Source organism: Micromys minutus, assembly GCF_963924665.1.
Source record: "Micromys minutus genome assembly, chromosome: 12".
NCBI classification, from domain to species: Eukaryota; Metazoa; Chordata; class Mammalia; order Rodentia; family Muridae; genus Micromys; species Micromys minutus.
Window position 1 is genome coordinate 11075372 of NC_137981.1, and position 27632 is coordinate 11103003.

General features: G+C 39.8%; 1 protein-coding gene across 1 annotated transcript in view; it reads left to right on the plus strand.

Annotated features, from left to right (window-relative positions):
• Nucleotides 1-920: 920 nt before the first annotated feature.
• ZNF385D (zinc finger protein 385D) overlaps nt 921-27632 on the plus strand; it is a gene marked incomplete at its 3' end in the record, with an annotated part of 344731 nt that continues 318019 nt past the window's right edge. The window contains exon 1 of the mRNA XM_080925977.1: nt 921-1021. Coding sequence (XP_080782103.1) covers nt 1000-1021 — 22 coding nt within the window. The 5' untranslated portion in view covers nt 921-999. The remainder of the gene's footprint in view (nt 1022-27632) is intronic.

The window sequence follows — 27632 nt, forward strand, 5'->3', positions numbered from 1 at the left end:
AAGACACAGAGACTTTGCTAGGCTGTACCGCTCTTGGCTGTTCATCTGAAATTTTGTGTGCATGTACTCAAGGTTGGTGATGAGTCTTAACTGATGACCTAATATCGCTTGCTTTAGAGGGTCAAAGACCATTTCTGCTCCAATGTACTTCCTCTGTCTGATAAGGGGCAAGGGCAGATGGGTGTGTAATTATTGTGGTGTGCCTCGGTGGGTGGAGACTTTTGTTACATCTTTCCGTCTATCAATCTAAACCAGGAAACAAGATATAAAACCAGACTGTGTGTGTGTGCTGGAATCACACTACCCTAGTAGGAGTATCCTGACTTTTAGCCCTCAATCTCAGAGCCAAAGGCATGCCTACTCAGGCTTAATTTTGATGAGAGTGATAGTACTCTGGGAGGAGGAGTAGATAAAAGTGTGTCTAATTACACGTTCATGGCAGAATTCGCCTAAGCCAGGTTCCCACCCCTCATCTGGGATAAATTTTCCCTGTGTGGCTCGTGATGCACGGGAGACCCTTCTCTTTAAGCCAGCCTCCGTCCATGCCCCTCACTCCGCCCACGCCCAGGTCTCTGGGCTAGTTCAAGCTTTCTAGAGCCTTGCTTGGTGCTTGGCAGGCCATCAACAGATCACCTCCGGTGGCTACTAAGAGAGGGGCTGGAATGCGGTGGGGGTTGTGTTCCTAGTACTCCCAGGAAGTCCTGATGTCACGGGAGCGGCAAGGACATCGCAAGGAGGAGTCGAGTAACAGTGAGGATGGGCAGTGGCGCGCACGGCCGGAGCGCAGGCTCCAGCCACCGGGGATCGTAGCCGGGAAGGCAGGAGCCTGTACTGCTCGGCTCGCCCAGCCCGCCCCGGAGGAGGCAAGCTCCGCGCCTCTGCTCATCAAGCCGGAAACATTCACACTGACCGTAGCATGCCACGGCTCGGCTCTGCGTGCCAACCCTGGGTGCGAGCGGAGACTGAAGACGCCACAGTGGGGTTCCAGCTGGTTGATTAATGAGAAAAATAATGTATTTTGGTGAGTGTTCACTCTGATGATGCAATTCTGTGCGGGTGTGTGTGTTGGGGGGGGGGGGCGGGTGCCCGGCAGGCAGCTCTCCATCATGCAAGCAAACGCTTAAAAAAAATCTTTAAACTGCTGGAATATATTACACCAAAGGAACCTCGAGCGGGCAACCGGCAGACCTGATAGTGCGGTATCAAAACCTTTCTTTGCGCCACCTTTGGGGATGGTAATCAGCTGTGCACGGATGTAAGCTGGAAAAGAAGAGATGAGGGTGGGGTGGATAAACTTTGCTTTGACTTGTGGGCACGAAGTTGGTTTATTTAGCTAGGTGGAGGAGATGTGGCGAAGCGTGGGAAGTCATGGGCTAACTTAATGGAATGCGAGACAAAGTTCCCACATGACTGATGATGCCCTGAGAGCTTAGTAAACACGAATGTCTCCTTAAGTATTGGGGTTTTTCCTGTATCATAGGCAGGGGAACACTGTGGTGCGAACAGTCCTTCGAGCCCGGTGTTGCTTCAGGCTAGGCGAGGATAGCACCAAATGCTTATTACTTTAAACCTTCCTAGTTCATGGGGCTGATAAATATGTGTGCGTGCGGTTTAGTTTGGGTGTGCGGAGGAGCGTTCCCTGAGGTTTTCAGCTGAGCTGCCTGCCTTTGCAGAAAGCATGCAGAGGCTTAGATGTGGGCTTTGGGCTGAGCACTGTGAGCAGGCTGGGAGCTGAGTTGTACCTTTGCAGTGCAAAGCTTCAGCTTACATCTGAGAGGAGGCAGAGATCTTCACTTCTGGGAAGAGACAAGGAATTAGACGGAGGAGCCTTTCCTCCTCCCTGGAGTTATGCTTTCATTCTCTAAGCCCCAGCCGGTGTCATCTTTTAACAGCATCTATCTGATCCTAAAAGGTTTGTGGGAGCAACTGGAGTGGGCCTGGGGGTACTATTGTATGCTGCAGATGCAGTGGGGGATTTGGGGTTGTGCACTAAGTACGAAATCAACAGTCTTCCTTCAAGTTAAATTTGGATTTGTGTGGCTGGGCACTAACTGTTTTGGGAAGCAGGCATTTCCCTGTATGTTATTTGCTTTGCGCTGTCTTGTGTTTCAGCGCCCCTTGGAACATCTGAGAACGTGTTCAAGGAGCCTGAGTTGCAAAACAGGAATGCCTTTAGTTGTCTTGACAGCAGCTTTGATTGCCCTATAATTTGTGTCATTTTAGAAAAGAAATCCTAAAATAACCAGAATTGATTTAAAAGGGTCCCCATTCCATGTCCCAGTTCAGGCAGAATCCAGACTGAAGAAGCACTTTTCCTGCAGGTAGTTATAGGGGCAGGCTCGTTTATTAGCAGTGAACAGAACAGGATGCAGCGTCTGTGCCGTTTTGAAGAAATGGAGAAACTTGGGAAGATCATGCTTTTCTGGCATAATTAAATTTCAGCTTCTGTAATGAGATTCAGGGAAATCGAAGGATATTGTGAGTTTAGTTTTAGTTTGGGGGGGGGGGGTCTTATAAGAATGCCTGGTGGAATTTTGAAGTGGAATTAAGCAGAGGAGCAGAGGTCACAAAGTGCAGGTAAGAAGCTGCCCACGCTGTGCTGAATTGCAGATGGTGACTGACCGGCTCATGGTCACTAAGTTAGCTCATGATAACTGGGTGCTAACCCAGCTGTTTTGTAAAGGGACAGCTTTACCGGCAATTAGTTTCACGTAAGCTTTTAGGAGTATGAATTGAAGTGTAATGTTCCACTTACTCCAGCTTAAGCTACACTTCTGACAAGGCCAGGCTAAGGTTGCCCTCAAGGTTGTGAACATATCATCAGCCCAACTATCATTCCAGTGTGACAAATGTTTTTATCTTCTTAATGAAAGTAATGTGTATATAAAAATTGTTAGACTTTTACAATTTATGCTATGTAATTCCTCACTGAAGTTGCTAAACATCAGAACCCTTGGAGCTAAACTGCATCTTAAAACATCAACTGGCAGTAGAAGTAGAGCAAATTAATCAAAATAATAATAATAATAATAATAATAATAATAATAATAATAATAAAAACCACATACATACACATAAGCATACATACAAGCATACATATAAACATAAAATGAGGAAAACAGGCATCTTTCAATGCTATAGCAGGCATTAATGTGTGTGTCTGCTCATACATATGTGTGTATGTTTATGTGCATAAATACATAGATATAGAATATTTTTATTTCAGACAGGTTTTTTTAAATAAAAAAAAAACAGTGCTTTCAGAGCTAGGTGGTAGTGGCTCATGCCTTTAACCCCAGCACCCTGGAAGTAGAGGCAGGGGTATCTCTGAGTTGGATGCCAGCATAGTCTACAGAGCGAATTTCAGAGCAGCCAAGGCTATCCAGAAAAAAACCCTGTCCTGAAGAAAAAAAGAATCAAAAACGATGCTTTCAATTGAATATTTATTGATTCTTCATTATCTTCATCTTTGGAGCTGTTGATGATTTATCAAGCAAGGACCAGTAGTGGCAAAAGGACAACAGACCTTCATTCTTGGGCTTTTCTGGTCACTTGTGGCAATGGGATAAGCAGAGTCCTCAGTAGGATGAAGAAGAGTACAATGAAGCTATGTGAAGAAGTGAATTGAGAAACAGAGGGTTATTCCCTTCTCACACACATAACCTGTTTTGCAAGGTGTTACCCCATTCAAATGCAGACTCCTTTCCTGATTAGACTGTCTGCATGCACCTGCTGTAATCTTCTTCGCCTTGGAGCACTAAGTAGCTGGACCTGTGCAAGGTCAGCTGGGGTGAGTTAAGTGTGTATGCAAATGGTGGGCTGTACGTATATGATTGCCAGTTCTTTGCTCAGAGACCCCATCTGAATCTGTTCTCTCAAACCTGTGGGACTATGAACTCTTTTGATGACTTAAGCTCCACTCTCATGTCCTATTGAGATTTTAATGTGGGATTTTCAGTAATTATTTGTCAGCAGTTGCTATTTAGTGATTTGAGTTTGCCATTCAGTCGCTGTGGGCACGGCTGTCACTCTATTGATTTTTACATTCATTACTGTAGTTAAATGTGAAAAACACAAAGGAGCATGGGAAGGGAAAATCCCAGCCAGCAGCACAGTCAGTGGGATATGCTGTAGAAGCAACAGGGAAATAGCAAAGACAATGAAATTAACCTTCATGCCCCAATAAGGATTATACACAGTTAAAAATTACACGTGCCATAGATTAATAGCCATTAATAATTTATTCACTACTGAAAGCCAGGCACCTAGGAGACTTCTCGCCAAACCCAGGAAGAGAGGCTGTGGGTGGTTGTCAGTACAACAGGCTGGCTGCCAGGTCACAGTGGGGCTGAGGAGTGTGCTGGTATGAAGGACAGATTGTTTGCTTGAACGCATCACTGAAGTCTCTCACTGCCTGGCAGAAGGTTGAACTAAGTCACCGTCTCTAGTTCTGGGCACTGTAAGTCTGGATCATTCCCTTCCCTGTCTCATCCTTTCCTTTCTTGTTGAAGGGTCTTCATTGACAATGAGCATACCGGCCACATGAACTGTCCCCAATCGGCCACAAAGGTGCCACGCTTTCTCTGTAGGTGTAGAGAAGCGAGGAGCTTGACTGTGCTTCGGGTTTTCTGTATGGCCTCACATCAGTGCTTCTAGACCTGAGCCATCCGAATATGACAAAGGGGCCATCTAAAAATGGTTGAGGCCTACTCCTTGATAATACGCCTAAAAAAGAAAATGATACACCTGAATAAAATAGGCAGAACCGAGAGACAAATGTTAGCACTCACTGCAAATGTTACTATTAATAGTATAATAATTAAACCCAGAGAAAAGGGCAAGCAAATTTTAGAAAGTGTGACTGAGCTCTTCAAGTTCAGCTCCATGTTAATTGCGGTTTGGCCGTGTCTTTTAAAAAGACTAAGAAAAGGAAAAAGGAAAAGGAAACAGTGGTGTGCCTGTTGTATGCAAAAATTCTTCACCAGGAAGTTTTTAATACAACAAATGGTTAGCAAATGTCTAAAGAGAAGACTCTTCTTTTTTCCTTGTTAATAGATACTCATGTTCAGCCTTGGAAGGGCTGTTTTCCCCAGGATAGCTAAGAAAAAGCTCACTTCAGTGTTTGCATCTTGGGCAGCAGTTTAGCTAAGATGTTTCCTCTCTGAGACAGTGTCAGATAGGCAGTTGTGCAGTAAGGAAGAGGTGAGCAGACAGCAGCAGGCAGCACAAAGAAACATCTCTCTGTGTACCCAACTCCTCATTTGCAGTAAACCATTAGGAGAAATAAGGCTTCTGTTTCCTCCAGAGATATTTCTCCAGCCCCCAAACCGATAAAGACAGATAATAATTTAGGAAGTGGTGCATCTGAGTTCCTCTCTTTGGATGTGGAATTAATGCTCTCAAGTCTCATGACAAAGGGATCACGATGGCATACCATACAACAATAGCAACCAGGAGTGGTGACTGTGATTGACACGTGCTGACAACAAGGGTCCTTTAAAGGAACCTGAGTCTGAGAGCCCTTCAGACATATTCTCCCTAAAGCTGGTTTCCTCTGAATGCATTTGAAGTTTTCAGTTTACAAAGCTAAATGTGGTTATTGTAACAGTAATACGGATTTTTCATCATAGACTGTGCTTTTCCCTCCTGCCGTTTTCTTCTTCTTACAGACCCTTCTCAGTGGCTATAATTATATGGAAATGAGACAAGTTTATTTAAGGGATAAATCCCCAAATTCATGAGATAATGAAGACTTACAAAGTTACCCTTTTGTGGGTGGCAAATTGTTCTGGAAAAAAAATGAAAAATTTAAATTAATGGTTTCTGACTTCCTTTTTAGAAAATGGAGATGCAGCTGCTTGGTACTGAGACCTCTTCCGATAGGAAAAGATGTGTGTGTGTGTGTGTGTGTGTGTGTGTGTGTGTGTGTGTGTGTGTACAGCACTGTAACCCTACATAATGTTTTATGATATATATGCCCCAATATTATTGCTCATCCACAGCTTTTGTATGTTACTTAATTTTTTTGTATCATTTGACCAATTACACTTAAGTGCTGAGTAATATGGTAGATTTAATGTACATTTTTAGCCTAGCTGCTTTTCAACTTGAACAATTATTGGGTGCGTTATAAGTCTTAAAAAGCAAGTCATGAAGCTAATTGTTCAGGTTTTTCTTTCTTGAGAAACAGAATGCTTGTATAAGCAGAAACTCTTTTCTTCCTTGACCTTGAGAAGGGATGTTTCCACTTGTATTCACTATGAGAAACATGACAGAAAACAGCAGAAGTCATTGTCCTTGTTTGTCTGTCTGGAAGCAAACCACTATGTATCATTTCCCACAAAGATTAGTTTTGCAGCATGATTTTCCCAATGATTGGTGGCATTAAGAGAAAATACCACCTAAGACATGGCTAGAAATATCAAAACTTAAAGTGGCTGTGATCATGCTTGAACCAAATTGCAAGGGTTGGAAATAGCAAGATGTTTCTCTCTGTGGCAACATTCAAATTATTTTGAGGCAGTTGGGAGTCAGCCAGCCTCCCTTGTATGTGAACTCCAGGGTGAAACAGCCTATAATACAGAAAACATTTCACAATATCATGTTCCTGTAAGGTAAGAGTGAGAAAAGAAGTAACATGTCCAAAGTCAGGAAAGAAAGAAATTAGAAGCATTATCACACGGTATTATAAATGACAACAGAGGATGTACTGAGGGCTCTAAAACATTGTACCAGGTGGGTTGGTGGGGTATGAGTTTTGAGTGGCTGAAGAATGTAGAATCTGAGCTCAGTGTAGAAAACCCAGAACTCTTTGTTGATTGATCTGGATTGAGCAAGGACTTGATGATGTCGAGAAAGACTAGCCTCTGCCATAACTCCTAGCTCAGTGACAGCACTTCTGTGAACGTTTGAACTTTGTGTCTAAAGAGTCCCCTTTCCTTCCAGAATAGAAGGTGCTGTCATTTATCTTATTTATCCTTAGATTTCTTTTCTTTTAATTTTTGCACATTTGGGAGAAGAGACAGGTCTGAGAATGCAAGTGTCTGATTCCCCGAAGATGGAATAACTGGTAAATTGTAAGTCACTTGACATGGGGGTTGGAACAAAGTCAGGTCCTTGCCAAGGTGACAAGCACTGAGTCACGTCTTTAACCATTGTTTTCATTTTACTGTACTTTTGTTATTTGGGGGTTCTTACTATGTTCTATCATTTTGCTCATACCTGTTCTTTTGATCCCTCCCATGTCACTCTCTCCTGTTCTTATTCACACTCCTGACATCTTTTATTTAACTGTCAGTGTATGTATTGTGTATGTATGCTTTTTATATCTTACCGTCAACATGTAGACTAGGCCTTTGACATTAGGTATAAGATAAACCTAGTAGAATTGCATGTCCTTTTTGTTTGTGTTGCTTTCATTGTCACAGGCCCCTGAAATGAGAACAAAAGAGAGAGGACTCTATAGAATATTAGGATTTATACTCAAGCATCACTGAAGAGAATATAAAATCACCATATCAAATGGTCAGATTAGAATTCGCCATGTGCTACATGGCATAGTGTTGGTCTTTTGCACTAAATATTAAAAAGTTGTAACCTTTTATCCCACACTAGTGCCGACATCTATAGGGCCACATGGCACTGTGCGGTATCTTTATCTCAGTGGCTACAAGCCACCCGCAAGTACTCGCAGACCCTGGCTTCCTTTGATCCAAGGAGTCTGCTACACCCACCCTGGCTGCTTCTTACATGTCTGCTTCTCTGCCAGCCAAAAACTTAGCTCATATTCATTACAGCCTGGTAAAAACATGACTCAACAATCAAAAATTATCAAACAGATTTATATGTTAAATTCTCAATTGACAATCTGTGTACACAGTGAGCTTAAAATCAGTTGACAAAGATAAAAACCACCCACCTAGATAAGATAAATTGACCTATAGAAACCTATCCCTAGAAAGTACACATATCTACCCATGGCTACTCAGAGCCATGCAGACAAAGATGGGTCACCCTTGTCTTCCATGTCTATTCTCCCACTTCTCCTCCTCCTTTTCTTTTTCCTAGACTTTTTCACTCCACCTACCCTTCCTTCTCATCCAATAGTGGGCTTCGCTTTATCCTAGACCTGCCTTGTTGCATAATGACATTATCCTACAATTGTTCGTTGCCTAACTGCAAAGGTATTCTGTTACTGGGACATGGGCAGAAAATGCACCTGTAACCCAGTAGCTCAGAGTTCCAGGAGGGTCATTGGTTCTGAAGCTATTTCTCTGTCAAGAAAAAAAGAAGCATGAATCTTGACAAGATTTTGCAAGATTTTTGCAGACATTTTCTTCGCCTGTTATTGTTTTAATAGTCATGCATTTTGCTGAGGAGAGGTATGGCTATGAGGATAAAAAGAAGTAATGAATGTAAATGTTCTTCAGTAAACATGATCTCTCACATATGTATACCAATTTGCTTTTCAAAACATTATGCTGTTTTTAATCATTAAAATCACCCATTTTAGGCAGCAGACAAAATGTAGTTATTCCTATTTGTTTGTCTGGTTTTTAGATGAGGAGTATAAGCCTCTAATGATTGACATTTTCTTCTCAAGATCATGCTAGTTAGTATCAAGATTCAAAACTTAGTTCAGACCTTCTGAGATGTACTCAGTGCTCTTTATTGCAGTGTATGGCGTGTTGGAGATTATTACAGTTATTTGTAATATTTGTAGAAAAATATTCTCACTAACAACTAAAGAAATGAAGCAAAGGTTGGCTGGGAGAAGTGTCTTGCTCTGACATTAGAATCACAACTTAGTAGACAAGTATGAATATAACCCATAATTGTATGTGTTCTACTTTGTTGTTTATTTAAAAAATTTAATCAGCAAAAATTAATACTATCCAGAAGACATGAAAAGGTACAATATAATTTATGTTTATGCCTCACCCAAATTTGTATGTCAAATCCCTGACCTCAATACGATGGCATTAGGAAGTGTAGATTTTAAGTCTGGATGAGATCATGGGGATAGAGCCACCAGTGTGATGGGAAAAAAAGTCAGCAGACAACACTGACCATCCTTTCTATTCTTCCAGTGTTTCCCACTTACGTTTATATTTGGTTCTATTCTCATAGAGTTTAGTTTGTGTTGCTAAGCTAGTCTTAGTAGTGCGGCTTATTATCATACCAGGGATCACATCATTAAAGGAAATCAACTCTCTCTCTCCTAAATTGTCAGAGTATCAGTAACTTCTCAGATCATGATGGTACTTCATGTCCACCTTAGCCTTGCTGTGCAGGAACTTTGCCTAGGTGGAGATTGGGATCACCCTTTAAGCCTTTTAAAGCCCTGTGAGAGTTCTCATCTTAGCTACCTTATTTTCATAAAATGTCCTGTTAACTGCTTGGAAGCATGTCATTTGCTATGAATAATATAGAAGGCTCTAATTCCTACCAGATTTAGTGCCTCAGGAAGGAGAAATTGTGATTTAGATGTCTATGGGTCATTTTAGGATTCAGTCCTAACGTAAATGTAACAGTTAAAATGTATATTAGACGGTAAGTTGCTTTAAAATTATGATTTGTGTTTATTAAAAAGTTATTGGTGGTTCTAAATACTGATCTTGAAATGAACTTTTTTTTTGTAATGGGGTCAGACTTCTTTTTCTTTTAAAGTCCCTAATAAACAAAAGCAGTTCAGGGAGAAGCTCAAGATGTGGGCCTCTTGGGTCATTTGCTTCCTTAAAGAGATTTTGACCTTCCTTTGTGAAGTTCCCTGAAGCTCTCAGGTGATTGGCCCAGCTCACAGGTTCTTGAGAAGAGGAATTCAATGGGAATTCTTTGGTACATCGAGAATGGAGGTGCAGTCAGGGGTGACATTGACACATGGCCAGCATCATTTAGGAGGAGATTAGGGGATGCATGCAAGATTCCCCCAGTTGTATTTGAAATGGTAGAAATACCAGGACTTCACCACAGTCCTATAAAAGCCCAACTCTATGGTTATAGATCCAATCATCTGCCTTTTCTCATAAAAGCCTTCAATGGATTCCATAGGAGATCCAGAAATTGACCAAGCCAGCTCAGTCAGTCAGCAGGTTTTCCAGGGCATGAGCCAGGATTAAAAGGAAAAAAAAGACAATTAGACAACAGTGTAGCATGACCCGTTCTGAGGCTGAGAAGATTTTTTTCTTTTCTATTCGGCTTTTGTACCATTTTAATTATATACAAGTAGTAAGGTCATGTTCTACGTTAGGGAAACAAACAAAACAATAAACAGAAATAGTCAAAGAACAAGTGGACAAATAAACAAAGTCCTGTGGTCACTCTTTCTAAGAGCTTATCAGGATGACCAAGATATCTGAGCTTACATCTGTGTCCTAGTCCAATGTCATATTCTTGCCTTAAGCTAATTTTTTTTCTAGCCTAAAATCATATTCCTGCATGAGCTTACTTCCCTGTCCTGGTCCAATGTCAAACTCCTGCCTGAAGTAGGCCTACTTCCTTGTCCTGTCCCAATGTCAAATTTCTGCCAAGCAGCCCCAAAAGTTCTCCACAAGAAATGATTACCTCAGATGGATAAATTTAGTCATCTAATAAAGAGCCTCCAGAGGATTTAGTAGTTTCCAGTTTGTACCAGATTATCCAGGCAGCAGATGTTAGGGTCAGGACACCAAGCAGAAACTCAGAACTCATGGTTTATCACAGAGTATGTTGTGGGGACCTTCTTACATCCACTCTTGGATTTTTGAGTGGAAGTTTCCTAAGGGTAGGAACTCTTTCCCTTTATTTGAGACCTATTATAGAACCCTTTGTTATATTAGCTGATAGCAAGGCTCTGAAAAGAATGTTTGAACAACACTTCTCACAGTTGAGTATGCAAAACTCATGAAGATCATGTTCTTTTACAGATCCATTCATACAATCTGACCTAGCTCCTGACCCGGGGTTGGGGGCAGGGTTCTTTCTCTGGCACATTCTCCTGTGGTGTGGACACTTCTGGTAGTCAAGATTTAAAATGATCATGTTGTGAAATTTCTACCTTTTGATTCCTGGTATGATTGTAGTTCATCTCCCAAATTAAATTCTGCAAGCTTGTGAGTGGTTTCTGTTGAGTTCACAGTGTTATAAACTGTGATGAGTAAATTTAATCATCAACTCAAAACAATTGAAAACCACCTGGGAAGAGAATCTACTCAGGGACTGTCTGCAATGAGATAGACTATGGGTGTGCCTGTAGGAGGTTACCTTATGTAGAAAAACCTAGCCCACTGTGGGCCAACACAATTCCCTAGACAGAAATTCTGAACCATACAAAAGTCAGAAGTCAAATTATGCTGACCACAAGCTAGAAAAAAAAAAAAGGAACAGACATGCATTTTTTTTTCTCTCTGTTCTTGATTGTGGATGTCATATGACTAGATACTTAAGTTCCTGCCTTGATTTTTCTGACAATAATGAATTGTTGTTGTGTTGAATAGTAAGTTAAAATAAACTCCTTTATCTCTTAAGTTGCTTTTTGCCAGAGTATTTTATCAGAGCAACAGAAATGAAACTACAGCAGTGACTATTTATTTGGCTTGAAATTTTTGAATCCCAGGACTTAAAAGTTTTTGTGCCAAAATTGTAAATGCCTCATGCATATGGGGATAAATTGACCCAGTGGAGTTTTTACCTGACCTATATTGCTGAAAAACAGCAACAAGTCAGTCTGCAAGGAGTAGCTCAGTCTCACCAAGACTCAGATTCCCTATTTCATGGGTCATGAATGTGAAATAACTGTATGAGTTCTTCACAGCTAGGCTCAGAGGACATTAAGGAAGAGTGGGCAGAAAAAATGTAAGAGCTAACAGATGAGGAAGAGAATTGTAAAATGCAGAATTCTGGACCTGATGTGTTTATTACACACATCAACTCACAGAACCTATAGTTTCTGGCACAAGGTCAAGCCAGTCAAACTTCCCATATTAATGAGAGAGTGTCTCACAAGTCCACAGCTTTGGTAGGGATCTACTGCAGTTGATGGAGCTAAGGGTGAGTCATTTTCCTTTGGGAGTATAGTCTCTGGGAGGTTGCCCATACTTCACTCAGTACATGGTTCCACACCCTTCTGAAGGACTAAGTGTACTTGGGAAGAGTGATTAATAAGACACAAAGATTTGAGAGTGATTTGGAGGACTCTAAAAGGCACTAGAGGGGGGTAGTGGTGGATGAATATGATCAAAAGAACATTGTATAAAATTTTCAAAGAACAAATAAAAATATTATTTAATTAAGAGATATTCTCAGTAATCATAAAGATTAAATAAATTAAGCAGCATATGGAAAGCGTTAAAATATCACTATCATGATGTAGACAGTCACAAAGTGTTGGCAGTGACCATGATCACTTACTCATAAACATTACTCAGCACTGTTCCCCTTGACTGGAAAGAAACTCTGTAAAACAATGCAGACAGCCACCTATCTCTTTTTGCTACATCATCTATGTATAGACAAGGTTGCTTATAAGTAATCTACTGAGCACATATTCTGTGCAAGGTTGTGTGTTGCAGTTCTTGGTCCACTGAACATTTTGTAGACCCTAATCATCAATACTAATCTGTTTTGTTTGCCATGGAGGGACAGAAAGGCCTGGTTAAAAACTCTGCCACCTTGAGACATTGTAAACTGGCCGGCTGTGTTCCTGTCGACCTTGTGTATCCATTAGTGTTTCTCTGAGCTCTGTAACAACTGATGAGGTGGCTGCAGCTAATGATGATGCCTTCCATCTCCTGCCCAGTCATTGTGTTAACAATCGATATCCTTAAAACAAAAGGCAGTCAGACAAGGCAGCGCCTGCCTCCTGCTCCGCCACAGTTTCCACCAAGGAGAACAAGAGAGTAGAGAAAGTAGCTTTTAACCCATTCCCTCCCCAACACCAAATCTGGTACAGGATACTTGATTCTTAATGATTGTGGGTAACAAGACCAACTATGATTATCCTCCAAGTACCCACACCTCCCTCACAGTCAGACATGTAGCTTCTCAGTAAGGACTTGCGGTTCTACTTTTTCTTGATCATTTGGCTGGTGTTGAGTGAGCATGGCTGGCTTTTTCAGTGTGTCCAGGAAAGCCAGCTCACTGGCCTGCTGTCAAATGTTAACCATTTACTGAGTAGTTGTGTCTGCCGATATGTGAGATGTAGAAGAGGTGCTCTTTTGTTTTTCTGTTGTGACTAGTATGTAGGCAGCTCCAGCAGCACAGCCCTCCACAGTGGGGGTTCTGGGATGAGTCAGTGCTGCATGGTGTGTTAAACTGGAGAACAGTGAGAGGCAAGGCAGGACCACTCTCTTTGCCAAGTACAAGTGGAATGGAGGAAGGGCCTGGCAGCAGCATGTTTGCACCGATGTCCACTGAACAAGTGAAAGGAAGAGAGTTTTGCCTCTTCTCAGCCTTATTTACCATAGCAACAGCTGGTGATGCTCTGAAAGGGCCTTGCAGAAAACAGGCCTGCACCTCAATTACAACAGACAAGAAAGTAGAGTCTAAGCTACTTTTACATATCTGTATTTGGCTATGAATGAACGTCTATTAATCCTTGAATCCTTAAGAATTCCGTAAACTTTTGAAAGTGTAAAAATTTGTGCAAAAATCCTCAGCTTCCATTTTAAATGGCCATGAAGTTGCACAGTATTTGAGTTTTGTTAATATTTTTGTGAGATGTTTTTATTTATCTAAAAACTTTTTATGATAATGTTTAGCACAGTACAAATTTTACTTAAAACCTAAAACCCAATATTGACCTAATATTGGAATTGCTTAAGGAATTGCCCTGAGTCTCAGCATCCAAGTCAGTAAATTGAGGTAATTTCAGTGACCACTGGGTCCAACAGTTCAGAGATGTACTTCCTGATAATAATAGCACAGTGCTGAGCTTTAACCACAGACCAGTTTGCCTGTTTCAAAGATGAGAAAACTCAGTTACAGAAAGGATGAGTAATGAGAATGATGTGCTAGGCAGAGCAGGGACAAGCTGTCACTCCTCATTTCCCAGGCCTCCCTGACACACTCTGTAGGTGAGCTTTACCATATTCTCAAAACTCAAACCTGGCACATGGACTCACTATCCAAATGCAGCAGAGATAAGGATATAGCTTTATAATCTGGACAACTGTGCCAAGAAGTGATCATCTTCAGTGCATGAGGCCTCTGTAGGTTTATGTTAAGGCAATAATGATTGGACAGAAGAGAGATAGGTGGAGAAAGGTAGAAGAGCAGGAGAGGAGGCAGGAAGTAAAGATTGGGAGAGAGGAAATTCTGAGAGGAACGGAGATGGAGGCAGATGTGTACGTTTTTCTCAGCACATCTCTAGCTTGATGAGGTTGTTATTATTTCTAAGGGTTTTTATGGGTCTGATTTTTTAATCAAATATAGAAGGGATATTTGTATCTTTGTCCATTGAGTATAAGCTTATGGTTTGTAAATTGAGAATTGAATATATAAACCTGCTTGATAAGTCACTGGGCTGTGTGGAGTTATGTTGTACTGGGCAGTGGAAGAAAAGAACATGCTGGGAGGTCATATCCACCTGGGACAGAAGCAGCAGGGGCTGAAGGGTGAGCCAGGCCAGAGCACATAGAGGCATCCTGGAGTGGCAAGTGGTGTGGGGACCGCATGGCGTGTGCTCGGCTCCATCTTATAGTGGAAACCACAAGGGCTGATAAAAGGTTAAGGCATCCATTTAATATTTACCGAAACAGGTCTCTACCTATCTTTTAGTAATGTAGCCAGAAGGCAGGGAAGATTCTATTTCCCTTCTAGACGGTCTTCACCAGGACAAAGAGTGAAAGATTCTGTTCATAACACCTGTAACCTTTGCTCCAGGAACTCTTCCAAAAAGTGGGTCTACCAGGCTAATCACAATGACAGCTAGTTTCTTTCATGTGCTTCATAAGAGCCTGTTAAGGGTATGTCGTAACTTGTGACCATAGTCCTCCTAATGGAGGTATGGTTTTGTCTATTTATTCTCCCTTTGAACAGCCAGCAACATGATATGTACGCAATGACTCCCTTTACAAGGTAAAAAGTTGTCTTTCTTTTATGTTCTTAGGACATTAAACCTGACAAAAGAGCTGGTGCTCCTTTTAGATCCTTAATACAATATTTTTGTATTTTATGCAAATGTGTTATCAGCACAGTTTTACTCAAAGGCCAGAGGTGTGTAAACAGTGAAAACTGCATCTGTTTTTTGCATACTCCAGACTATCTTGTGACTATTCATTTGTGAAACTAAATTTTCTGAGGGTGAGTGACTCTTCTTTATACACACAGAATAAAGCATACTATGAAATCTGCTTTGCATATTGCATTATTTATCATTTATTTTCAGTTCCCTTTTTTTTATTTTATGCTTGTGTAGTATTCTAATCTGGGGACAAATTATATTGTATTTAATGGTGCTTTTAAAGAAAAAAGTTATTCTCAATTTTTACTGATAAAACAATAGTTATCACTATGCATATGAAAATTATTATGCATAAATTCTTATAACTATAATGGAAATTCTTAGAACAAGAATTACAGATGTAAAGCACAATTAATTTCCATGAGTACTGCCAAAGTGTCATAGAAAAAAGATATATTGAGAAATTTCTGTCCTAAATTGTGGAATAACTGTTTGCACTGGTAAGCCATGAGAAAACTGCCTTGCTGACCTCTTTCTGGGGTAAATTTTCAGGGTTGTTCAACATGAAGTAACATCATTTATTTTTATCCTTACCATTCCTTCCTAGACTATTTCTTTATTTCACTTCTATTGCCCGAATTACCTATTTATTTTAGTTTTTATAATAATAAAATCAATGGTGCCATAAAATTCAGAGGTATTCCATAATCTTACAATCCAGTGAAAAAAGGACCTTATCAGATTTTCTAGCTCCCAAACTAGAAGGTTCATCCTTGAAGGAAACGTGGTTTGTTAGGTCAATCTAAACGGAGTCCTATTCCAGGTATGGACAAGAATTACACCTGTTTGGAGCTGAAACACATTTGAATGTCTGTGCACACCCATATCGTGCAGGGTTTTAAGGGTTATTTATCATATTGTTGATGCCATATCCTTTTTTTTTTTTTCAGGGACATTATTCACCATACATTGCCTTTAAAATTATCTAGGGTATCTATGTGATATCTACAGTATGTCTTTATGAAAATAGATTTAGTGTCTCTGGTTTTGTGTGGAGGTTCTTTATCTACTTGGACATGAGCTTTGTAGAGGGAGATACAAATGGATTGATTCTTATGCATTCTTCTACATGCCGACCTCCAGTTGAACCAGCACTCTTTGTTGAAAATGCTTGCCCCCACCCCACCCCCACACATACTGGATGGTTTTAGCTCCTTTTTCAAAGATCATTGGTATATGGGTTCATTTCTGGGTCTTCAATTCTAATCCATTGAACTACATGCCTGTATCTGTAACAATAGAATGCAGTTATAGCATGATTGTGCTGTGATACCATTTAAGGTCAGTGATGGTGATTACCCTGAAGTCCTTTTATTGTTGAGATTTAGATTTCACAATCCTGTTTTTTTTTTTTTTTTTTTTTTTTTAAATTTGTTATTCCAAACACATTTGCCAATTGCTCTTTCTAACTCTTTGAAGAATGAAGTTGGAATTTTGATGGGGATTGCATTGAATCTGTAGATTGCTTTTGGGAATATGGCCATTTTTACTATATTAATTCTGCCAATATATGAGCATGGGAGATCTTTCCATCTTCTGTGATCTTCTTCAATTTCTTTCTTCAGAGACTTGAAGTTCTTGTCATACAGATCTTTACTTGCTTGGTTAGTTACACTAAGGTATATATATATATATATATATATATATATATATATATATATATATATATATATATATATATATATTTGTGACTATTGTGAAGGATGCCATTTTTCTAATTTATTTCTCAGCCTGTTTATCCTTTGAGTATATGATGACTATTTATTTGTTTGAGTTAATTTTCTATCCAGACACTTTGTTGAAATTGTTTATCAGCTCTGGGAGTTCTCTGGTGGAATTTTTGGGGTTACTTAAGTACACTATCATGTCATCTGCAAATAGTGATATTTTGACTTGTTCCTTTCCAATATGTATTCCTTTGACCTCCTTTTGTTGTTTAATTGCTCTGGCCAGGACTATAATTACTACATTTTGTAGGTAGGAAGAGTATGGGCAGCCTTGTCTAGTCCCTGATTTTACTGGAATTGCTGCAAGTTTCTCTGTATTTAGTTTGATGTTGGCTACTGGTTTGCTGTATATTGCTTTTACTCTGTTTAGGAATTTTTAATTCCTGATCTCTCCAAGGCTTGTATCATGAAGGAGTATTGGATTTTGTCAAATGTTTTCTCAGCAACCTTTGAGGTTGTTTATATAGTAGATTAAATTGAAGAATTTTTATCAGATGAACTCTTAGCTGCTTACAGACATTAATCTACTTGTGTCCTTAGAGCAAAACTGTTAATGAGTTGAATCTCATTGTCCTCTGTTTATAGGAGCAAATGAAAGCTCAGAATATTAAGTTTCTGGGCAAGATCAAGTTGATGGAGGATCTGTGGCCATGAATTGAAATATATCTTATACCACAAAAAGTTTACATCATGCTTATATATACAGTTGTGTTCTGAGAACTACTTGAGTAATTTCTATTCAATGGTGAAAGTGGGGGCTTTTATACAGAGTCACATTGCTCTTGCCAACAGTCAGTTGCCACTATATTATAAAAAGAACAGCAAAAACTCTTTCCCATTGTACAAGCCATGACCATTCGAAAGCAAAGACAAGTGGGTGAAGAAAATCAATAAATCATCAGACTTAATGATATGCTAATTAGGAATGCTATGTAAAAATTATATTCTATCTTTTTTTTGAACTTTTGTTTTAGTGTGTTTTTTTTAAGATTTATTTACTTTATTTCTATGAGTACACTGTAGCCAGCTTCATACACGCCAGAAGGAGGCATCAGATTTCATTACAGATGGTTTTTAGCCACCATGGTTGCTGGGATTTGAACTCAGGACCCCAAGAGGAACAGTCAGTACTCTTAACCACTGAGCCACCTCTCCAACCTATTCTATCTTAATTCCTGCTGTTTATTAAACCATGAAGTTCTTCCCAGTCTTGCTCACGTCATCGAGATGCCTCACATGGACCGTAGCTCGTAGTCTTATCATTTAATTTTTTCTTTATACTTCCACTTCTGTAAGATGAAGAAACGTCAAGAGTGAATTATCTGTCCAAAACAAGCAGCAAGAAGGGGATGTTAGAGTTGCTTAGGGTCTAGGTCCACCCACTGTGATGTGTTCATTGTAGATATCTAGATATCCAATGTCTGTTTCTTCTCAACAAATCTAGGAGATAAAAATTACTGTTGTCCTCACTCAGCAGATAAAGAATGGAGGAGCAAAGATCCTCAAGTCTCAGTCTTGGCTTCAGAGTTCCAGTCATTTCCTTTGTATTAGTGAGGAAACCCCTGCACTCCCGAGCGTCTAAATTGACTCAACAGTCTTTCCCAGCCTTCAAGGTCAATGATGGCACAGGAGTAGCTGTGGAGATAAAAGAGTGGAACTTGTTCCAGCAATAAATCACTGCAGCCCTTGGGAGACCCAGAGGTCAAATCAAGTCTTCTCTACCTCATCCCTTATTGTCAGAGGAGGAGATTATTTACCTCTTGTGTGAACTGCTATAATTATTGTCCCTAATAACTTTCCTGGTGTCTTTCTCTCAGGTTTTAAATTTAACTCACATACATGCTGTTGTCCTAAGAAATTGCTATAGATGCACACCACACACACACACACACACACACACACACACACACACACACACACATGCAAACACACAATGCCAGAAGTTGCTATTTCCTGATTTGTGGTGCTCAAACTTCTCATCCAGGTCAAATTAGTCACATATAGTAAACCTGGCAGTTGTCTTTGTACACTGCCGTATTGCTGTGACTCCCTGAATTCCCACCCTGCAACATTTTGGTTTCTTTCCCTTAGTTCATTATTTCTTGTTGTCCTAACTTGATCTATTATTGGTTTTTACTCTGTGTCTCCAAAAATGTAATCATATTTTTCAGTTTTCTCCCTTTTTCATTTAAACATTTTCTACACAAATATTTTCAGAATGTCTCAGGTCAGTGCCTCTCCTAAGAAGATGGGTCTAATTCTGCTTATCAGCTAGGAATAAATATTCTGGACTCTGATGTTCTTTTTCCCATCTGAACAAGAGCCTGGATAGTTTTAAGTAACTCATTATTTTCCAGTTTTTTATTGGACAGATATAGTGGCAGAATCTCTGTTGGTTTAGAACAGGAATTAACATTTTTAACAAGTTTCCTCAAATTTGATACCGGGAGATTTTGGGGACCCCATAAATTAATCCATAGGTTTAATATGACAGAGCTTCAAATGCTAATAGGATTTCACGTTAAGCTACAAGGATATTACAAGCTGTGTAAAGAAGAACCCATAAGTGAGGGTTGGGGGTGTTACGAGCATGAATGTTCAGACAATATGTACTATAACATATCAGAGACAATGATAATTAAATGATGCAGTACTGAAAAATACAAATAAAACCAGAAAATAAAAAGCTAAATGTCAAGATTTTGTAATTGAAGATCTGAGCGGTAGTGAAAATGGTATTTTTGTTCATTAGGAAAAAAATTTAAATGATTAAGACAATGGATACACAATAAAGCAAATAAACAAGGTAGACTCTTATTACAGTCATTACAATGAAATAAGTGTCAAATTTGAAAAAGTTCAAAGATGAAAATCTACCTATAGATGCCTAAGGGGCTGAGGAATAAGGATTTTGAGGTTGAGGTCAGCCTTGTCTACAAAGTGAGTCTCCAGTTCATCAAAGGAAAGAACTGATAAGTTGCATAACAGAAAATTAAAACATGGCTCTGATGTTTAAAAAAGTGCCTTAGTAGGTAAGGGCACTTTCTACCCAATCCTTATAACCCTAGAGCCTATTTAGCGGATGGAGAGAACTGAATTCTGCAGATTATCCTCGGATGTCCACATTCATGCCCTCACACGTTATACATCTCTGCCAATATTTTTTTCTTAAATTAAAATAATGGGAAAAATTTAGTAATTAAATAAAAATGGCAAAAGTGCAAAACAATATTTGTAGCATTAATATAAAAAACATATTAATTACTAACCTATAAAACCCAACAAGGGAGGCCATTAAGGAAAACTGATGAGAACATGGAAAATTTACTCTAAAAGAGCAAAATATAGAGTACTGCCCAGAAAATATTGAATGAGAAGACAAAATGGGACAGCACCCAATACCCTACCTCAAAACTTTACATTCAAGATGTTTCGATAAAGGCGGTGTGGCCTTGTTGTGAAATGTTCAGGATGTGGATGAAGCAGAATGAATACCCTGAGACTGAGCCACCCCCAGGGATACTGAATATGTTGCAAATAAAGATGGTATTTTTATCAGTGGTCCAAGAAGAACTGTGTATGTACATGCCAAAAATAAAATGACGCAGACTGGACACTTCTTACAAAAATGTAACAAAAAATTCATTGTAGAGCCAAATAAATTGAAGAAGACACCCTATGAAAAAGCCTAGAAACTGTTGAGCTTGGTGTGAATTCTTCTGATAGGAAGAATAAGCTCAAGGAGACAGTCAGGAGTTGAGGACTCATATCACTGCTGGGGGAGAATCTTTGGGGGACATGCCTGATAAATGACTTAGACAAGAAAACTATTCAAACTTAAGGATAAAAAAAGGAAAGCAATCCAAGGCCAGACTGTGCTGCGCTGTGAATTTGAAAGGACGATTCAGTTACTGCAACAAGAAAGCAGCCCTGACTGAAAAGATGGGTCTTATTAGATCTTATAAGAGAAGAAATACAAGGATTCCAAATGTTTCTACTTTACAAATCATCGGGAAACCTGGATGAAAACACCGGTGAGACACTGACTTTCTTACTGAAGGTGGTGAGAGATCTGGAGCACAAGCCTACAGCATTAAGGAGGCAGAGACAGTAGGATCCCAGTGGCCAGGCAGTATTATATATCCAGACCTGGTCTCAAAACCAGCAGCACCAGCACCACCAGCACCACCACTACCACCATCACCTCTACCAACAGCACCACCAAAAACAACAACAACATAAAAGGAACAATTCAGAACCTGGGGAAACACCATGTGCTAACTAGGGTAGACCACTCATTGATTATCACTGAAAATACAAATCCTGTAGGCATCATTCAAGACATACTATTTCTCACTTAGCACATTTTAAGAGTAGTAGAGAAAAGAGACTGAGATGCATATTTTACATATCAAAGCAGACCTGGCCTCCATGTTCTCCCAGAGTCCCTCAGTCTCTACCTCATATACCCCCACCTCCAACCCTGGAGCTTTCTAGTCCAGGTGGGCTACCCTCACCCTAGAGGCTCTTCCCTATATAATCCAGACATTTTGGATCTCTCCCACTTTCTCTCTCTGTCTCTCTCCCTCTCCTTCTCTTCCTTTCTCCCTCCATCCCTTCCTTCATCCCCCTTTTTCTCCCTTTACCCTTCTCTTCCTCTTCCATTTCCCTTTCTGCCCCTTGGGGCCAGTAAACCTTCCAGGCCACCAGAGAGCAGCTTCCCAATAAACCTGCATTTAATATAATCTAATCTGGTTTGAATTGGCTCCTTTCAAAAGCAGAGAAATAACCTATTAGTTAAGATCTTGTTTTAGCTATTATTCAACACAACTGTATGAAGAAAATATTTTTGGCAAGCTAATCGGAGATTGTTTGGTAATATTCACATGTCCATATGTTTGTGTAAAACAAGCACTGTGTCCCCTAACAGGCTCTCTTAAGAGTAGGTTGTTTACTCCCAAAAGGCTACTTAGCAATTCCATTAGGAATGTTAAGTGTGATGTTGATTTCTCAAAGCACAAATTGAAATCAGAAATGTGACCCACATTGGGAGAAGCATCTAAGAAAAATAATGCTGCATCCAAAATGCTAGAATAGTGTGTGTGAGTAAAATCATTTCTCTGTAAGTTGTGATGTGGAAAAATATCTACAATGGAGGAAAGTTCAGAGGGAAATGAGAAATCCTTTAGGAAGTAAAAATATAGTTGACTCTTTGATGGCTATGCTGGTACACCATTTTGATTTCCAAAGGAGAGTTAGAAAGTGCTTTACAGTTGTTATCTGAGGGAGAGACTTAAACTTGACACGGAAGGAATGCTATCATGGGTGGTGGGCTATAGGGCAGGGACACAGGCCTTTGTTTGCTGCTCTAGTTCCAGCATCAAACTGGGCCAGGCAGAAAAAACCTGATCAACAATATCTCTAAACTGTTCTTTTTAATTGTTTTTTACATTGTATGTGTGTGCGTGTGTGTGTACAGCCATGTTCCACAGCATATATTGGAAGTCAGAGAACAACTTGCACAGTCAGTTCTAGCCTTTTCCAGTGTGGTCAGGTTCAGCAGCAAGCTCCTTTACCTGCTGAGCCATTTCATGGGCTGTTTGTATAATAATTTTTAACCGAATTTCTTGGCATTAGATTGTGAATCATATTTTTGTTCTGTTGTTTCTTGCTATCTAGCTCTATATTAACATAGAAAAAGGCATTTATCCATTTGGAGTGTGGAATGTTCATGCAAGCTTTCTAACTGGCTGACATTGGAGGCACTGTTGGATAGTTTATTTTTCCTCTTGGGGCCCATTTCTGTCAGAAAGTAGGGTAGATATTAAAAGAAAGAAAGAAAAAAGGAGAGAAAGAAAGGAAGAAAAGGACATGACTCCTCCTAGGTATGGAGGAGGAGAAAGTTCATTACAGACACGTGAAACGCACAGCCAGAGAGAGTCCAGAGTGTTCATGGCCTTGAACCATAAGATGGGGAGAGGGAGAGATGGGAACCAAGTACAGCTGAAAGGAAGTCAAAGGTCCAAAGAGGTGAGTAATTAAAATGTCCACATGATATAGGGAAAAGCCTTTTGGGGAAGGGAAATTCAGCCCCTAGGATGAAAGCTCAGGGCAAAAGGATGGCTAAGCCAACCATACCCTGTAACAGATACTCAATGGGAGATGCTGGGAGAACATGGAGGCCAGGTCTGCTTTGAAGGTAAAACTGTTACCTCAGCAGCTTGTCTAGGGTTTGAAACCTAACAGTTAAAAATCACCTCTGTGTTAGGTTGGCCTTTGCAGGTTGAGCTCCTTCTGGCACCCATCTGAGAAAGAACTGAAATTTGCATTTTGTGAGAAGGTTTAAGCTCCAACTCTGTGCCCCTCAGCAGAGTAACTCTTGCCATGCTATCTCATGATAGTATTGTGAATACCAAAGAGAGGAGGAGAAAGATCACTCTGGTCCAAATCATCATGACCAAACTAATTAAAAGAAATAATTAGTTTAAACAGGCTTTTTTATTCCTGTACACAGGCTGCCTTCCCTTAAGGCAAGGTTTGAGAAGTTAGCTTTTGTAGCTGGGGGCAGGGGGGTCAAATGGGGTGTATGGGAGGCAAAAAAAAAAAGGAAGATAGAGGAGCAGAACAGTTTAACAAGTTATTCCTAATAGCCTCCTGAAACAAAGACACAATTGCAAGGCTGGCATAACCATAGGCGCTGGTAACGAGGTAGCAATATACCCTTTCTCAAACAAAGGTGGGCTGAAAAATGGTTATAAACAACTTTTTTCATCAAGGACATGATTGCCACGCCTGGAACAAGCAGGCCTTTTGCTGTAAAAGTTACAAGTGGTAAGTAGTCCAATTCTTGAGGACCAGAGGTTTAATCATGGGCAGGAATGGAGGTTGTCTGTGCTAGAAGACTGCTTTTAAGCCTAAGATGGAGGCAGACTGGCTCTTCAGTGTCTCCGTTTCTTCATAGGGTTGTTCTCCAGTGACATCATGAGAGTACTGCACACAATACAAATTGTCGGTTACACAGTGTCATTTTGTCACTTGGCACATAGTGATTTAGGTAGCAAACAATTAGAGAGGGAGAATTTAGAAAGGGAATAAAGGCTCTGTATTCTTGGAAGGCTGGAACAGGCTGCACACGTATCTGAGTACCTCTGAAAGCAGCTTAATGAACAATCAGCACCTTTCTTCAAAGTGGGCAGATAAATTATCCTTTTCCAGCTGCTAGCCGATCTCGGTTTTCATTTATGTCAAGTCAAATCCCTCTTAAAGGTGTAGTTTAAGGTGATCTGGTTAGAGGCTTCATACCCTGGCCCGGCTTAGCTAGATTTTCTGCCCAGTTAATGAACAGTCCAGTTTGGGATGGATTCGGAGGCGTTAGAGAACCGCTGCCTAGTGAGGTGCTGACTGAACCCCATATTTTATGCTGAAGGAACCCTGTGGTGAAACAAGGTCGCCATTCCACTGGAATCATCTTTGGTGACAAGATTGCCAGAGTTCTTGAGTCACACTGCCTTTTACTGCCTGTGGAAATGACAGATTTTATCTTAGGAAACAGTGGAGTAGGAAGATAATCCTCATTCACTGTGGGTTATAATGTTTGTGTTGACTCTTCTCAAAGAAGCTTGAATAGAGTTATTCCAAGCAGTGCCTTGCAGAATGACATTTGGAGAAATGTTCCTTCCCAAGCAATTAATTCTTATGCTTTGTATATTTCTTATGCCTGTAAGTCTTTGTGAACCAAGGTATGAGGCATATTGAACACATGCGTCTTTGTTGTATGGCATTGGCAAGATGCCAGATCAGGAGGAGTGAGGCCTCTCTGCCCATTTGTTCTTAATCTTTGTCAAAAAGAATGACCCACTGTGTAATGAATTAGTGTTTCTATTAACAAAGGCATTACAGAACATTCCTTCAGAGTATAGACATTTTGCTAAAAGTTTCTTTCTATCCAACCTAGTTATACCATATCCTAAGTATGAGTTCAGACAAGAGAAGTAAATCCAGGAATGAAACAACTTTCCTTTGGAGTGTTTGCATTTCCTTGAGAAGAAACAGATATTAGATAAGAATAGCATCACATATGACTATAATAAATGTCATACATAGGAAATCAAATTCCAAGAGAACAGCAGATCCGTGATGCACTGAGTCAATCTTTGCAGTTGGCCATATGAGAATTCTGTTTAAGAAATGTATAAAGCCTAATACTATCTGAAAATTACCTCTACTGAGACTGCCTTATTGAGGACTTTAGGCTATATCAAGTTGACAGTTAAAGCTAACTTGGACAGTTGGATCCTCCAAAAATTGTAGATTTGCTTTATTAATTTAAGTTCAGGTATTTAAACTTTTGTTTAAAAACATAAATAAAACCATTTAAATCAAATCTAGGTATTTTCTATATCTTCATTGCATAGGTATGTTTTACAAGTGGATATATGTAGGCATGTTCACATGTGTATGGGCTCATGTGTGTGGGAAGGTATATATAGAAACTAAACATTCCTTGAACACTTTCCAACTTTATTCCTTTAGAGAGCTCACCCAATAGAGCTAAGCTCTGTAGCCAGCACCCTCGGAGGATTCCTTGTGTCTGCCTCATGAGGCTAGGATTACATTAAGGACTCCAACTCACATATCATTCACAACCTTTTTTTTTTTTTTTTCTATCTTGCTCTACAGCAAGGTTTTTAACTGCTGAGGTGTTGTAGAGTTTTTGTTTGTTTGGTTTTGTTATTTTATTATGTTGTGCTATTCTATTTCTCTTTTCCATGAACATGTCAAAAGATGGAAGCTCATGGGACATAAGTCTGTACATTACAGTATAACCTTTTTTTGTTATTGTTGCTGCTGCTCGTGGGGGGAAAATTGCTGCTACTTGGCTTGATGGGCATCCTGTCTAGTATTCCATTCACCTCATATAATCCTGGGGAGTAACCCCAGATCTTTACTCTAAACAGGTCTTAATGATGAGCATCAAATGGAGGACACATTAGATCACAGACTTAGCATCAGAGGACTAATCAGCTCAGCCAGGGTGAGTGACTACGAAGGCAGACCGTATGATGCAGGGGATGAAGTAAGAACTTCTGCAGGACTGGGGAACTGATGAGGGCCAGCCAGATTCAGGATTGGTTTGTGACGTTGTGACAGTAAGTTCATTTATTTTCTTCCCAGCCCCTGCTTCTGGAATGAAAACTCTGAGCCTAATTATTTATTAATAAATGACCAGGCTATAAGATTTTTCTAATTCGCCAACTATCTTGTAACTTATTTAACCTACTTAAACTATTCTAGGTCTTCTATATGTTAAGTTACCTATCCTCGTCTTCATGCATCCAAATTTGGGGTGAATCTCTTTTAATTCAATCCTGAGTTTTTCTACCTGCAAGTTAGTTACCTCATACCCTCTCCCTATTTCCCAGAATTCTCTCTTTCCCTGTTGGATATCTCACTTGTTAATACTGCCTCAGTTCATTGATCACAGGCTTCCTTATTCACAGATTTTCTCTATATAACAAGAAAGAATGGATATGTTTTACCTATTGTGGAGGTTGGGGAAAGGCAGCAGGTATCAGGGGCAGACTGCACAGGTAGCTTGTGCATGCTCTCTAAAAAAAAAAAAAAAAAAAAAAAAAAAAAAAAAAAAAAAAAAAAAAAAAACCTCCTGTGAGCCAGAGGAAGGATGCTCTTGATGAAATGCACCAGAACTGTTCTGAGGCCACAATTGCATCAGACCTCTTCCACTCTTAGCTTTCGAACAAAACAAACTCTTCTATGTCCACTGTGGACGACATGGTGAATCCCTGAGAAGCAGGCCTGGGCCTGTTTGAGAGCAGCACTGCATTTTTGTCAGAAAAACAGAGAACATATCTCATAAAGAGAAGGGCACTTCAATAGCATGGTCTTCAGGAGGAGAGAGGCAGAGTACAGAAGGGATGTCCTGATAGAAATCTCCTCTACACAAGGCTTTAACTTAGAGCTTCTTGTAGGCTTATATAGTCTCTGAAAAAAAGAAAAATGGCGGCTTTTCTTAACCCAAAGACATTCTATATTGTGTCTTCTTAGGGGACGGGACACTACCTGCTGTCTTTCTGTTTGTTTCCACTAATAGAGGACACCATTACAGCTAAGATAGAAAATTCCAAGATTATTTCTCTTCACGATGCAGGGTCAATGTTTTTAAATACACCTGCTAGAGATGATGCTTTTATGCATCTTTTCCCCAAGTGTAACATTTCACTGGAATAACTCAATATGATCTACGTTAATATTATTTTTACTATTGATCGGCTTAAGGATCACAAATATTTCAAAATAAATAAATATCATTTCAAGCTGGATTTTCTTGTGTTCATTTTGATTAGAAAGAAAGCCATAAAATGATATCTTTACAGTTGTAAATGGAGATTTCCCTGTTTTTATGAAGTCTGTTTTAGGGCCTGTCAACTGCCTTTCTCTGGACTGTTTATTTTTATATGGAAAGACTATCTCAGATATCTGTCTTTGTAAGCATCAGTGGCAGATTAGGAATCTGAAATTATCTGGCAGGGGTTGGGGTATTGCATTATGTTGCAGAAATATGTAATATGGAAAAGGAATACTTATGTATTCTATATCCTTCCACCCAAGGCTCAGAGATCTTCCAAGAAGAGGAAGTGAAAAAATGACAGAGCCAAAAGTGAAAA